This window comes from Hemicordylus capensis, chromosome 1 (assembly GCF_027244095.1).
Source record: "Hemicordylus capensis ecotype Gifberg chromosome 1, rHemCap1.1.pri, whole genome shotgun sequence".
NCBI lineage: Eukaryota > Metazoa > Chordata > Lepidosauria > Squamata > Cordylidae > Hemicordylus > Hemicordylus capensis.
In genome coordinates, this window is record NC_069657.1 from 192,205,452 (window position 1) to 192,221,582 (window position 16,131).

General features: G+C 40.5%; 1 protein-coding gene across 3 annotated transcripts in view; it reads right to left on the reverse strand.

Annotated features, from left to right (window-relative positions):
* Positions 1–98: 98 nt before the first annotated feature.
* The window catches only part of GALNT3 (polypeptide N-acetylgalactosaminyltransferase 3), a 31,500-nt gene continuing 15,467 nt past the window's right edge, over positions 99–16,131 (reverse strand). For 2 of the 3 annotated variants that reach the window (XM_053264356.1, XM_053264363.1), the window contains exons 6-11: positions 12,575–12,692; positions 11,610–11,810; positions 8,374–8,505; positions 8,154–8,255; positions 4,491–4,643; positions 99–1,270 (exon numbers count right to left, since the gene is read on the reverse strand). In XM_053264356.1, the coding sequence (XP_053120331.1) occupies positions 1,148–1,270; positions 4,491–4,643; positions 8,154–8,255; positions 8,374–8,505; positions 11,610–11,810; positions 12,575–12,692 (829 nt within the window). In that variant the 3' untranslated portion in view covers positions 99–1,147. Of the gene's footprint in view, positions 1,271–4,490; positions 4,644–5,641; positions 5,751–8,153; positions 8,256–8,373; positions 8,506–11,609; positions 11,811–12,574; positions 12,693–16,131 lie in introns of those variants that run through there. The other variant, XR_008310268.1, reaches the window with a different exon arrangement.

Consider the following 16,131-nt stretch of genomic DNA (forward strand, 5'->3'; position numbering starts at 1 on the left):
AATTTTACTTTTTGCTCTTTTCTTTCTTTCTGACTTAAAATGCTTCTTGTACTTTTGGATCTATCACAAAGAACAGCAAAGAAAAACCAAATACCAACTTGGAATTAAAATGTTTAATTTCAGCATATGTAACCAGTGAGACATTTTTCTAAATTCCTTGTAGAAAATATATCATAATTGTACAAGTATTTAAATGAAAAATATTCAAATTTCTGAGGAAAAACACTATTAATACACAGACTTAAAGATGTTCATGCTTTGAATGATTAACACATGAAAACAGATCCTTCAAGAAAATAAGTGCATAGAATTTACAAATATGGAAACTTTGAAACCTGTACATAAAATACAAAAAAATAAGTTACCATAACTTGCAAATAAACTAGCAACATATACATTTGGCATAACATCAGGAAAAGTGGTGAACATTTTTTCTAGCAACAGAAAACTGGTTCATGATCTGCTGCAGAAAACAAAAACATACAAAGCTCAGCATTGATAAGTGCACTGAATAACAGTTAAGCAATGGCAGCATTTCAAGACCAACAGAAAGGCGACAGTATAAGGAAATCAATGGTATAACAAGGCAACAAAACAAAAGAGCAAGAGCTTAATATCAAGGCCCTATTTTTCATTCAAGGGAGATGATAAAATTTCATATTTTCAGGAGAGTTGATATATTCAACAGACACTTCTTAAAACATGCTAAACTAGGTCAATGCCTACAACAAGACTGATTAAGGCCATTTAAGGCAAGGCAAGTCACAGTTTAAATTATGAAGAGCACCTATAAGGCACTCTACTTTTCAACTGCTATAAAAACATCATACCTCCTAACCGTCATTAACAAGTTTATGTAAAGTGATTAACAAATACAGTAAATATATAAAAAACTTATGTCCCCAAACCATGGGGAATTAACACATTTTAAAGACAGTGGTTACATTAAACTTTTACTGGAAATATTTCCAGTATTTTGTAAACATTTTTTTAAACAGTCAAGCAACTGAAGTATTCTTTGGATTTATTGCTAGCTAGATGTAAAAATGCTTTAAAATATTTTACAGTGTGCTGGTTCTGCATAATTTAAGATAACTCTTTATAATTTTGAAGAAGTTACTGTTTCAATTTATGCAAGATCTCTCAATTAGTTGTTTTGGCCAAAAATCCATTTTTGGAAGAGGTCCGAGGGATTACACGATACCATTTTTGGGTGTACGCTATTTGCCGTAAGACACATCTTTAATGCTGCATTGTACAACAACTGGTCCTAGAATGTAAAAGGGTTATTAATGACATTTGTACACCTTCCTCCAAGGAGAACAGAGAGCATATATGGCCCCCTCCCTTACACCAACCATCAGGCTACAGAGAGTGGCTGACATCTAGAGCAATGAGCTGCTTGTGGAAGGACCGGCACTAGCACCCTTGTGCAACCTAGTACAGTTAAGTCTGGCATTCCAGACTAGTGCTGTGCTACTGCAAGCATGCTTGTGGTTGTACAACAGTTGCACAACTGCAGCACGCCTCATTTATTTCAATGGGAACTTGTGTGAAATAGTGCTCTTGTGCCATCCCCAACTAAGCCATCCTTTTGTATTAGCACAACAGTGCTCATTCCTCATGCGGTTCCTTGCTCTGGATATTGGCCAAGGTCCAATGTGGCCCAAGGTCACCCAGTGAGCCTCATGGCCAAGTGGAGATAAAAATCTCTCTCTTGTAGGGTAAGAACTATATTTGGGTGGATGTGCCCAAAGAACATGTGCCACCCTGCTTCCAGGGTTGCCTCTCTCGCCTCCAGGGCCGCCTCACTCGCCTCCACTCCCTTGCTGGCCAGCTAGCCAACTGCTCATCCTGCTACTGCTAGAGAGCACCACAATTCTGCCGGCTTTCTCCTCCATTCCTCCTTCAGCCCGCCTCCTTTCCCCCCAGCTGCTCAGGCTTCTGAAACCAAGACTGCTGGGAACAAGGGTGTGCATGTGTCTTGTGTCAGCAGGGCTCATGAACACTCTTTAGTCCCAGCCACCTTGGGACAGAGTCAGCTGCAGCATATAGCATGCAGGCATCAGGAGTGCACCATCATTGTGGGGAGAGAAGACACCTGCTATCACCGTGGCACTGCTGGGGAAGGGGGCGCACACCACCGCTAGGAGAGGGAGGCATGGCACTGCCCATGAGAATACAGGCTGTCTGTCTCTGCCTCGCTACGCCACGATCTCTTGCCCACTCAAGGCCCCCTCATCCAGCAAGAAAACTTTACATCACAAACCACTAGGGATGTGCAAGTTGACTCAGGTACAAATTGATTTGTACCCAAATCTAGCTGATTTGGGTGATTTTGAGACAAAACAAATCACCCCTGTGGTCCATTGGATAGATTCGGATCCAAATCAAATCATGCCTGATTCGATTCAAATTGATTTGAGATTCGGATCCCTCCTATTAATTTCCTGATTCCCAGCTTTTTTTTTTTTTAAAGCTTAGCTCTGGTCCTTGTAGAAGTGGAGTTATGGAGCAAAATGTATGGTTACTATTTTTCAAGTATTTGGATACTTTGGTGTATAATAACTTCTCCTCAATGAATCCCTATGAAGATTCATCACACACCTTCATTTTTTCTATTCATTTTGACTGTCTTTTGGACAGTGGAACATAGGAAGCTGCTATATACTGAGTCAGACCATTGGTCTATCTAGCTCAGTACTGTCTTCACAGACTGGTGGCGGCTTCTCCAAGGTTGCAGGCAGGAATCTCTCTCAGCCCTATCTTGGAGATGGCAAGGAGGGAACTTGGAACCTTCTGATGCTCTTCGCAGAGCAGCTCCATCCCCTGAAGGGAATATCTAACTGTGCTCACACTTCTAGTCTCCCATTCATCTGTAACCAAGGTGGATGCTGCTTAGCTGAGGGAACAAGTCATGCTTGCTACCACAAGACCAGCACCCCTCCCGTGACAGTGCCAACTGTCAACTGCCATGTACCAACTACACCTTGCTCCCACCCGCAAAGCAGTGGGGTACTACTTAGTTTATGCTCTAGGAATTTTTTTTCAAGTCTTTAGGCTCTTTGGTATCTAATAACCTTTCCTCATAATGAATCCCTATGAGGATTCACTACACACCAAAGAGTCTGAACACCTCAAAAATTCCTAAAATATAAACTGAGTACCCAAGCAGCTTGTGGGTTGCGGGGTAGTTGGAACATGGGATGCCAGTAATTCCCCACCCCCACCTGCAAAGTAGTGGGGTCAAAATGAACAGAAGAAATGAAGGTGTGTAATGAAAACAGAAAATAATCTAAACACTTCAAAAATACCTAAAAAATAATTTGAGTACCCCAGTGTGTATGTGTGTGTGTGTATAGTTGACACATGGCAGTTGACAGTTGGCACTGTCCAGTGATAGTCAAAATGAACGTGTGCAATGAATCCTCATAGGGATTCATTATGAGGGAAAGTTATTATACATCAAAGAATCTGAACACTTGAAAAATAATGAACACACATTTTCCTCTATAACTCCACTTCTACAAGGGCTAGAGTTTTTTGTTTGTTTGTTTGTTTTAATGAAAGCTGGATATCCATGCTAGGGTTAGGATATGACAACATCAAATCCCCATTATTTCCTATGGCAGAAACGTTCAAAATCAGTAGAAACTAAAATAATTCATTAAACATCAACCAAGTGTCCCACCGCCTTGGAATTTGGGTGATAGGTGGCATGCATGGGGACCTACCTACCACCCAAATTTGGTGCCCCTAGGGCTTTGTTAAGTGGTCTAAATTGATCCAAATCATAGCAAATACAAATCGAATCAGGGGTGATTTGTTTTGGGCACAAATCGAATTTTTAAAAAATGATTTGTGCACATCCCTACAAACCACAACTAACATGCACAGCAAGTAAAAAACTACTCTCAGGCCACAGAGGAGAAGAAACTTCACAACTAAGGCAAAACTGTAGAGTTGAAGAAAAAGAAGGTCCTAAAATCTTATATCAAAATGCTATGAGAGAAGACTATGGAATTCTTAGTGTTATCATGAAGGTGGCTTCCTCCTGTGTATGGAGCCATACTTCTGACAGCAGCAAGATGTGAAGCTGGACCTCCTCTGCCTATTTCAGTGGATGGGCAGGATTATGTGGACTCAGATAGTCCTTTAGGTATCCCTGGCTGCAAACTGTTTAGGCACTTGGAAAGGTGAGAACTAGCACTTTGAACCCTAACCAGCATTTCCCACTATTCTCCAGTTTAGTGTCTTTCCTTGTAAGGCCTGGGAACCAGGGGCAGCTCCCATCAACCCTCATGTGGCTGCCTGACTCACTGCTTATTGGGCCCGTGTGAATCTTTGCCTGAAGCGGAATACTCTGCACGTAACTGTAGCCTGTCTCAGCTCAGGGCAAACAATAAGTCTCTCCCTATTTAATTGACAGCTTCTAGTTTACAAGACAAAACAAAACAAAATTCAATTGTTGACTTTTTTTTAGGAAATACCTCTTGGAGTTCCCACTTCTCTTCTGCAGGGGTTCTGCTCTTCTTTCCTTTATAACCACACTCATGAAGTTGTGCCGCTCCTTTAGAAGCATGTAGGCACAATTCCTTCTGGATGTTGTGTCTTATTTCGTGATGTGCAGAGTATTCAAAATACTATGTAAATAAACACCACTCCGTTAGGGAACAATAATAAAAATCACCCAAAATGCAGCTATACAATTTCACTTGGTCTCCAAACTAACATTTATAAAACTGTATTAGCAGGTTACATGAATCAAGGACTAAACATATACCATATAAATGCCTATATAATACAATGACATCTGGAAGATGCTATGGATTATAACACAGACCATTCATTTGCTTGGCAGATTAGTTTGTAGAGAATAATATTAATATACGTTTGTGCTATGTCTCAATCCTAGAATTCAGCAGACTCTCCTGCAATGAAGAGGCATTCTCTAGGCAAAATTAAGCACTAGAACACACCACTCGTTTGCAGCCATCAAGGTCAAGCAGCCATACTCGTGCTCAACCTTGGCTGGATCAAACGCAAGATGCTTACCAGTTAGAAGGGACGAGAGCAACCAACCTGCTATTGTACCCGAGCAAGGTCTTAACAGTACCTAACAGGGATGCCCTCCACTACGAAAGAGACAGGATAATCCTTTTACCACCACGGGCAGTCTGGGCAAGGCTGACCAACTACACCTGCATTATAATGTGTAGGACTGTCCCTTTCTGACTAGATTAAACCAAATAAATGAAAAGGGAGACACTAAAAGGGAGACACCGTCTAGTAATGACAGCACACTAAAATCAGCAGAATCACAGTCTACAACGCCTTCTGAAGGATTCATAATAGCAAAACTATACAACACTGGAACAATTTGCTTATATTACTTTTCAAGATTGGATGGCAATTGTCATTTACCACTACAATTATTTTGATTTAACAAAATTAACCATGACTGGAAGACCAATTAAACCTTCAGAGGCCATAATGTCATGCAGCATTTAAGAGGGTGCTGTATACTCCTGAAGTATACTCGCAGCCCCATATATGGATTGTCAAGGTGTGCTATTATCAGAAATTTAGCCATCTAGGGATGTGTGTAGGTGGCTTTTCGTGTAGGGAAGACCACTCTGACCTCCCAGTATGAGGCTGTAAGTCTGACAGGACAGATCACTCAGGCCTGGCTGCTCAGTCACCCACTGGTTTCCTCCTTGAGTGCGAGAGTTCTAGAAGCGAAGGGGAAACTGGTAGGAGAGGAGAGGAGAGGAGAGGAGAGAGAAAGAAAAGAGTCAAGATCACCAAGTTTACAAGGCAAAAATGAAGACAGTGTTCATGTAGAAGGGTCAGATAAAAAGCCAAAGAAGAAATGAAGGAGTGTATGACACACAGACAGTGAATGAGTGCAATGTAGCAAAGATACAGCCTTAGTAAAGACATCCAAGACACAGTGTGCTTATTTTTCTAAACAAAACAGCTGTTGTGAGGGATCAATCAGGATCAAGTTGTGCAGGTGGGTGGTGGTTTTAACGCCCGCCCCGCCCCCCAATCCAGACCACCTCCACAATCACCCCCTGTAGCTGTTATTTCACCCAGGAGGGAAGTCCCATTGGTGCAAATGGAACCTTTCTTTCCAGGGAAAAAGCCAGAGAGGGTGATCTGGATCATGATTACAGCAGTAGGGTTAAAGCTCCTTCCCACAGCACTGACCTCCAATCTGATCCCTGCTCCCCAGAGCAACTGCTATTTCACTCAGAACCAAAGTAAATGCTGAACTTAATGTGGAGTCTGATACCAAGTTATGAGTGTAAATTTATCTAGGATGTAATTTCAATAGCAAGAAGTAGAATTTAATTCCACAAGCAGTTTGAAGAGCAAAGGAAGGGTTCACTGCATTATTCTCTTAGGATTGTGGCACTGAGGGTTGCTCTTCATTTTGGGTTTCACTGCATCTATCACAATAGCATGTTTTTCTTCTGGATACCTTACATGACATCAAGTGCTTATAATGTGCTCAATGAACATGGAATGTGTTTGGCATCCAGAACTGGACACAGTACTCCAGATGAGGTCTGACTAGTGCAAAAAAAAAAAAAAAAAAAGGTGGAACTTGCAATTCTACATAGAATATGCAATTCTGCATAGAATAGGAAATGATGGTTCTACTAATGCGGCCTAAAATTGCACAAGTTGTTTTTGCAGCTGCCAAAATAAAGAAAAAAAGAGCTGACTTGTGTTCAGCTAGGGATCTACATGGAACAGGATCTGTGTTCTGTTCCAAGCGTGAAACAGAATGCAAATTCATTCATTCATACATTTGATTTCTATACTGCCCTTCCAAAAATGGCTCAGGGCGGTTTACACAGAAAAATAATTAAGATGCCTGGAACATTCAAATGCTTGGAACATTCTGTCAGAACAACCAGGTGAGCCAGTTGTTCTGACAGAATGAGCTCAGAATGTTTCGAGTGTTCCCAGTGCCATTGTGTGGGCTATTTTTATCTTGCTATAATCAAATTAACTTGATTTGTGTAATACGCCAACCAAGAAGCAATGAGATCGGAAGCCAGTGCCAAGAACAGGAAGCTAGGGGGAAAATAGCACACCAAAATGGCACTTGGAACATTCCGACTTGAGTTGTTCTGTTCTGTGCTCAAAACAAGCCCTTCGTTTGAAGGGCATTCTGTTTTGAGCTTGGAACATTAGGAATGGCCCATTTTGAATTGGAGCATTCCAAGCTCGGAACGCTCTGCACACCCCTATATTCAACTTGTGCTCAGCTACAATCCTAAGATCCTTTTCACATGTACTCCTGCCAAGCCAGGTTTCCTCCACCCTAAATCTGTGCCTTTGATTTATTTTGCCAAAGTGCAAAACTTTGCATTTGTTTTTGTCAAAGTTATTTTTGTTAGCACAGTCTTCTATTAAGGTCATTTTGAATTTTATTCCTGTTTTCTGAAGTGTTAACTTATCCCTTCCAGTTTTGTGACATCTGCAAATTTGATGAGGATTCCCTCTACTTCTTTGTCTAAGCCATTTATAAAAATGGTGATGAACAGTGCCTTATGGCATGCCATTAAAACCTTCTTCCAGTTTGAAAAGAAGCCACTGATGAGCATTCTTTGAGTACAGTTTTCCAGCCAGTTGTGAATCCACCTCACAGTACTCTATCTGCCCACCCTGCTAATCAAATCTCCTATACTTAAAATGTTCCTAGGTTCAGAATACTGCATTTGGCTCTGTTAAATTTTATTTTGTTAGTTTCAGCCCATTTTTCAGTCTATCAAGGTCAAGACTTCCTACTCTCAGAGAATCCTTTCCATATTGTTGTCTGCCATGATCCAGGAGATTCTGGGATATTTAGGGCACACTCTCAATTTTCATAAGGCATGGAAAAGCCAATTAGGCCTATTGGATATCCTGTGCAAGCCGAAGTGGCACACTAGAACACGCTCAATACTAGTCTGAAATATGCAACAGCAGAGGAAGGTTGAGGACAATGGAAAAAGATTCCTTTCAAGTACCTTTTTTGATATTACTGATCTTCTCATGGAATTCCCGATAAGCTTGAAATGGTTTGACAAAGCACAGTTATGCACTATCTCTACCAGTTACAACTATTTATATAAAAAGAAAATGAGATATTTAACCTGGTTTCCTCCAAGCCCATGACAAGTGTACATAATTAATGGTTTGCCGCCATTATTATTTTCTCCAGCATCTAGACATGCTCTTCTTCCAACATTTCTTAACTGAAAAAAACAGTTGAAAAAAGAAAATGTGAGAAAAGAATGGAAGTGTAAGCATGGTTGAACATTAACATCTCCGGGATAGGGATTACTTCATTTTTATTTTAAAAAGCATACTCACAAATCCAGATAATGGAGGATTCAAATCTGGTATATACACCTCAGGAAAAACATTGCTTAGATACCATGTAAAGTTTTTACACTGTAATCGTTGTCTTAATTCAAGTCTTTTTGAGAGATCACCATATGCTTTCTGTTGAAACAATGCTAAACAATTAGTTTTATAATACAAATTGAACCATGTCATAAAAATAGTATATTTCACTGAAATTAGCAACAAATTAATTTGTATAACATTTGGTGAAACATGCCTAAATTGCATTTTTAAATGCCTAAAAAAGGGTACCAGAGACCATTTTTGATACATTACTTCTCTGCATAGTCATTTTTTGTGTCTTGAGAACAACTAAATGAGGTGTGACTAGATGAGATCTCCTCCTAGACACAATTAAAAGATAGAAGAAGAGTGGTCTGGATATGTCACATGGGCCTGAGGTTCTTCATCTCTTGATCTAATATGCTGTTTCTGAAGCTAAGCAGTCTTAGGTCTGGTCACTGCCTGGATGGGTGACAGCCTTGGAATCCCATGTGTGTCACCTGGAGTTCTATAATGGGAGAAAGGTGGGATATAAATGCAATAAATAATCTTGAAGCCATGTTTCTGATTTGTCTTGCCTTGCAGTTTACCAGGAGCCCCTGGTGGCGCAGTGGTAAAACTGCCGCCCTGTAACCAGAAGGTTACAAGTTCGATCCTGACCAGGGGCTCAAGGTTGACTCAGCCTTCCATCCTTCCAAGGTCTGTAAAATGAGTACCCAGAATGTTGGGGGCAATATGCTAAATCATTGTAAACCACTTAGAGCGCTTCAGCTATAGAGCGGTATATAAATGTAAGTGCTATTGCTATATTCTCTTTATTTATTTATATCCCATGTCTTCAGCCCCCAAAATTATTATTATTATTATTACATTTATATCCCGCTCTTCCTCCAAGGAGCCCAGAGCGGTGTACTACATACTTGAGTTTCTCTTTCACAACAACCCTGTGAAGTAGGTTAGGCTGAGAGAGAAGTGACTGGCCCAGAGTCACCCAGCTAGTTTCATGGCTGAATGGGGATTTGAACTCAGGTCTTCCCGGTCCTAGTCCAGCACTCTAACCACTACACCACACTGGCTCTGAAGGAGATAACAAAACATATATTTAAAAATTCATAATTTTAAAAAATATATAAAACTAATTCAGCAACATCAGTTCTGGAGAAATCTTTAAGTATCAAAACTATTAAGCAAAAAGGATCAAGAATTAGAAACAATGCTAAAGAAACCATGCCTTAAAAAGGGCACTTTAACTACACAGACTCTTAGACAGACTATAGTAGAGGTTAAATTGTGTAGTTCCGGGCTGAAGAACTGAGGCAAGCTGGTCAACAATGAAAGGTTCCACTCTCTACAAAGGTGGCATTCCCATTCCACTTATTACCATATACTCTGAAGGGAGGGTGTCTGGGTTTGGGGTGGATTCTACTGAGGGGAGTAAAAGCTCAAGAGGAGCTTGCTTATGTCTTGGTGCCACAGGGTTCATCTGTACTCTATAGTACTGAAGGGCTGCATGACATCTAGTTTATGACATTTTTGTTGTTGTTGTTAAGGCACTCATGAATTAACACACAAAACAAAACACTGTTATACCTGTGAACAAGTTAGTTACCAATTCTGCAAATTAAATGGTACTTCATAGTTTTGCAGCTTAACCAAAAGATCATAGGCAAAGATACTGTAACACATTTGGTTCTCTGATATCCAGAGATTATTCAAGGGCATTTCCCCCTTGTACTGACAATAGGTACAGACAAAATCACAATTCCTGCAACTTTTATTGTTGGTGCTATAAAGCATCCAATTTGCTTGTTGTCAAATATGAAAACTTTACCTTAAGAGGATTTTTCAATAGCTGAACATTTGTTTTCTATTCTCCCAGTTATAAGAGCATTTCCCCATATACCTCTTTATTTAGCATCTCTTGCCACAATTTTAACTTGGAAGTTCCATATATCTAATTTTAAATAAGAAATTCTTGATATGATATAGCTTTACACCTGTTCCAAGGGTTTTATACATTTCTTTAAGGCATGATTTAAGCTTCTTAAGAAGATATTCATCCCTAAATATATATTCATCTCTAAATTCATAGTAGTGGAGACACATGATACATCAGGGCGGCGGGAGCCAGAAGACTCCTCCCTCCACCTCTGTCAGGTGACTCTGCAAGCTGCCTCCATGAGGTGAATTGCAGGGACCTCTCAGGGTTGCAACTGCCATCAGCTTCAACTCCAGGGGAGTTCATAAGTTGGGGGTGGTGGTGGCATCTTGTGTTCCTTGTGCCCCTCCAAGGAAAAGGGAAGCGCATGGATCACAGGGGCCTCATTTGCAGCAGAAGGAGTGTTAGTAGGCCACCTCCTCATTCCTAGTCTAAAATATCAAAATGTGATGCATACTAGTCATACATTTGAGGGTTGTGCAACCAATTTATAATTAATAATAATAATAATAATAATAATAATAATAATAATAATAATAGAAATAATAAATAAAATGGATCCCTGTCCCCAAAGGGCTCACACAATCATTCTCATTTAGCATGGTGGAGAGTCTGTGGCAAATCACCAGCCCCCTATCTCCCTAACGTAACTGGACCACTTCCTCCCCAACCAACCTATAGCTAAGCACACCTTTATTGCCTATGGCATAGTTTAAAGGTGGTGAAGGGATAGCTGCACCACTTTCCCCTCCACATGCTATTTTTGACAAGGCTCATCTGTCTTCTGGTTATCTTACTTGACCACTCAAAGTAGCATTTTTGACTGCCCTAACAGAAGCAGCTGTTCATCTAAAGATTCATGACAATGAAGATTGGCTAGGACTAACCTTATATTTAGTCTATTTGGTTAAAATTGCTCTAATAAATCAGATTTTCTTTTTAATAAGTTTCTGTAGTTTTTAAGCCTTAATCTATTGATATCAAGATGGAATTCTTGAGAAAGATTCCTCCAACTCTTCAAATAGATGGACCAATGGAATACATTGTTCACTGAACTTCAGGTAGGTAATACAACAGATATTAAGGAGGAGTAAATGAAAATGAAAGATGAACTGGGCATTGCAAAATCTATGTAAAACTAAACAGAGCAAATGGAATAGAATGCCTACAATTTTACATAGTTTCATCAGTAAATAATTTTTGCTCACCAAGAACTTCAATGCAGCAACTGATTTCTAATACCACCACCATCGCCACCTACTTGTTTAACAATTTTCGCTGCTTCTGCGTTTCTCCGGTAAAAAATGTGTTTAAATTCATCCATCCAGACTTCTGCAAGACGAACTTGATTGCGTGTGATCACTTGAGTCCCTTTCGGAAAGGTATGGGGGCTCTTGCTGCGAAACACATGGCCAACAACCGAGCAAGGAATAATTTCTAACTGACCCCCACACTGCCACACCTGAGAAACAATTGTTTTGTTAATTTACCTTTATTAGAATATTAAAAGCTTTAACTCCTACTATCAATCTGATGCCATCTTTAGAAACAAACTTAGTGATCAACTCTATAACACTGGTTTTCAAACTTGTCTTACAACCTAGTTGAAGGCAATCATGTGTCCCTGCAAAAGAATAGCTGGTTGTGTTTCGCAACTTGAGTCTCCATAGCAGTGAGTGGGAAAGCACTCTCATTAAGTTGACAGGATATATTCCAATCTGCTATGCTGTGCACATAATATGCGTAAGCTTAAATTTAGCAGTCTCACTGGAAACAAGCTATTCGTCTCTATCTGAATTATTGTACTGTTATTTTTTAAAAATGTGGACAATATTTTGAGAGATAACTATTTTAATTAGCAAGGGACCAGTACCTATCCTATGACCTAATACTAGGTCGTAACTCATACTTTGAAAACCACTGCTCTATAGAAACATTTTTTTTATAAAGAGATTTCCAGAATCAGATAGTACACTTCAATGAGGAATTTCTTAATCACACATAAAATATAGCTGAATTATTAGTGTGCTAATTTAGCCCATTTTCACTTTTTCTGCCTCTGTACTATTTATATAGCCCCATCCATGTGATTGGTGCTTTCACAGACAGGCCAAGTTCACTTTTTATCTGATGACTGCAAGCTGGAGCTAAAAAGCAATTAATAGTTTTATCTCAGCATTTTCACTGGGCAAAGAATTATACATGAACATCCATCTCTAAACTTACTCGGAAAGACATTTCTATATTTTCTCCTCCCCATATTTCCATTTCTTCATCATAGCTTCCAATATAGTCAAAGTAGTCTTTTGATATTGAAAAGAGACCACCTGCAAAAGTGGGTGACCTGCCAAAAAAAAAGGGGGGGAGGGGAGGAAGGAGACCTTCATGAAGCTAATGATTTCCCTAATTGACTAAAACATGATGATTTTTCCTTGTAAGTCCCCAAACACCATCCTCCTTCAGGAAAGTTAACTCAAGGTAAGTTAACTCAAGAGCAACACACAATGTCTCAATCAGCAAAAGCAGCAGGCCAACAAAAGGGGGTGGGGAAACAGGAGAGAGCATGGGACTACTGTTTGTACTTTGCAGACAAACTACAACTATGCACAATTAGTTATTAGTTATTTGCACAGAAAGATTGATTTCAAGGTTTAAAAAAAAGAAAATAGCCCCCAGAACTCTTCTGCAATTTAAGGATCCTTTGGCATTCTTCCATCAGAATTCAGTGTTCTTACTTTAGTGGAATGCGTTGGTGCCAAATATTTGCTTAACTCAGTTGACCCTCCCCACTGGTTGCAAAACAAACAAACAAACAAACAAACAAACAAACAAACAAACCTAACACTGTACAGTACACACACATTTCTAATGTGCATTTCACCATATATAAAATGCATCTACAGTGGTACAGAAGAAAATTATTATAAGATTATGTACAGGTGGTATATGACACACACAAAAATAGCATTAATGTATAAAAATGTTTCAAACAAATGTAGGAAATGTGGACAATGTGAAGGAACTTTTTTCCATATGTGGTGGTCATGTGTGAAGGCAAAGGCCTTTGGAGATATGATATATAATGAGCTGAAGAAAATTTTTAAAATGACATTTCCTAAGAGGCCAGAATCCTTCCTGCTGGGAATAACTCAAGGAGAGTTCTCCAGAAGAAACTTAACAGTTTTATGTATGCAGCCACGGTGGCTAGAATAGTATATACGCAGAAATGGAAAGACAATAAAGTGCCCTCAAAAGAAGACTGGTTGATAAAATTTTTGGAATATGCTGAGATGACAAAACTTACAGCACTTATAAGGGATGAAAACCTGGAATGTTTCAAAGAAGATTGGGAACCATTCTTACTTTACTTAAAGAACTATTTTTCCAACATGGACCTTTCAGCAGGGTTTGAAATTTAGAAATAACAGCAGGTTGGGTAGAGTAAAATCGAGTTTGCAATGTGGAGTATATATGTTTTGAATTACTATAGCAATGGTTTATATGCGTAGCTAACATGAACCGCGCAGACTGGTAAGCGGGAAGTCAATATTTACTTAATTAAATGTAATTGGGTTGTTAAGATATTGTAAAAACCAATAAAATTTTAAAATACAATGGTACAGAATCCTAAAAACCAAAGCTACAAATTCATGTATGGTTGCTACAAGAAACCTTCACTAAGAACATCAACCTTTTCCTGGCATAGTCTCTGTGCCTTCAGCAGCTGCATGGCAGAAACATATGGAACAGATGCAAATATCATCATCACTCAGTGGCAGCCTGCAGGGGTTGGGCGGGGAAGAAAGCAACAGGTGCGGCTTGTTCCCACTCTTCTTGCCCCACCTGGCTCCCTTGCTCTTCCTTGCCTTGCCGCTGCATTAACCCAGGCACATGGGCTGGACAATCACCAGGCAGGACAACCAGGCAAATGACCAGCCCACATTCCTGGGGTTAACACGGCAGTTAGGTGAGGCAAAGGAGAGTGAGGCAGCTTCAGCAGAGCGTGACGAATGGGAACAAGTTGAATTGTGGTGCATTTTCTGCCCTGATGCCCCACTCAGATGGGTCCCCACTGTCATCACTTTACCTCCACTGCAGGAACACCTCCCTTTACATAAATTATTCTTCCAATAATGGGGCCACTTATGTTTAGATTTTCAGCATAAGTATGTTGGGATTTGCTTAGGTTTAAAACAAATTTATTTATTCATTCATTCAATTTTTATACCGCCCTTCCGAAATGGCTCAGGGCGGTTTACAATAAAAACAGAAACCATTAAAACCAATGACGATTAAAACAGAAATATAAATATGAACACCAATTAACAATTAAAACATCTTAAAAAACAATTAAACTATCAGAACAATTAAAACCTGGAAAACCAGGTTAGCAATAAAACAATTAAAGCTAATTAAAAACCCTAAAGGCCAGGCCAAAGAGATGGGTTTTAAGGACTCTCTTGAAGGTCAGTAAGGAATTAAGATTGTGAATTTCTGCTGGGAGTGCATCCCACAGCCTGGGAGCAGCTACAGAGAAGGCCCACCTCTGAGTCGCCACCAGACATACCAGTGGTAACTGGAGACGGACCTCCTTAGATGACCTTAATGTGCGGTGGGGATCATGTAGAAGAAGGTGCTCTCTAAGATATCTTGGATCCAAGCCGTTCAGGGCTTTAAAGGTAATAACCAGCACTTTGTATTTTGCCCGGAAACATATCGGCAGCCAGTGTAACTGTTTCAAAACAGAAAAAATATGGTCTCTCCGGGTTGCCCCACAGACCAGTCTGGCTGCCGCATTCTGAACTAATTGAAGTTTCCGGACTACGTACAAAGGCAGCCCCACGTAGAGTGCATTGCAATAGTCAAGCTGGGAGGTTACCAGCTGATGCACCACGGTTTTGAGGTCATCCTCTTCAAGGAATGGGTGCAGCTGTCGAATCAGCCAAAGCTGATAGAAAGCACTCCTGGCCATGGCCTCCACCTAAGATACCAGGGTGAGGCCTGGGTGTAGAAGTACTCCCAAGCTGCGCACCTGCTCCTTCCGGGGGAGTGTAACCCCATCCAGCACAGGAAGATCTAACACACCCCTCAGATTCCGAGCCCCCACAATGAGCACCTCAGTCTTGCTTGGATTCAGCTTCAATTTGTTCTCCCTCATCCAGCCCATTACTGCCTGTAGGCAGGCATTTAGAGAATGGGTGCCATTTCCTGAAGATGAAAAGGAGAAGTAGATTTGGGTGTTATCAGCATACTGATAACAACCAGCGCCAAACCTCCTGATGACCTCACCCAGCGGTTTCATGTAGATGTTAAAAAGCACTGGTGACAGAATGGAGTCCTGAGGGACTCAAAATAACAGCTCCTGTTTTGAAGAGCAATTGTCACCAAGCTCCACCATCTGGAATCTACCCGAGAGATAGGAGCGGAACCACTGCAAGGCAGTGCCTCCTATCCCCAACTCCATGTGATCCAGAAGGATATCATGGTTGATGGTATCGAACGCCGCCGAGAGATCCAGAAGAAACAACAGTCACACTCCCTCTGTAGATTCCCCAGTAAAGGTCATCCATCAGGCTGACCAAGGCTGTCTCAACCCCATAGCCAGCTCTAAAGCCAGTTTGAAATGGGTCTAGATAATCAGATTCCTCCAAGACTGCCTGGAGCTGGTTGGCCACCAACCTCTCAATCACCTTGCCCAACCAAGGGAGATTGGAGATTGGCCTGTAACTATCCATCGCTAAGGGGTCCAGGGAAGGCTTCTTTAAGAGTGGTCCGGACTACTC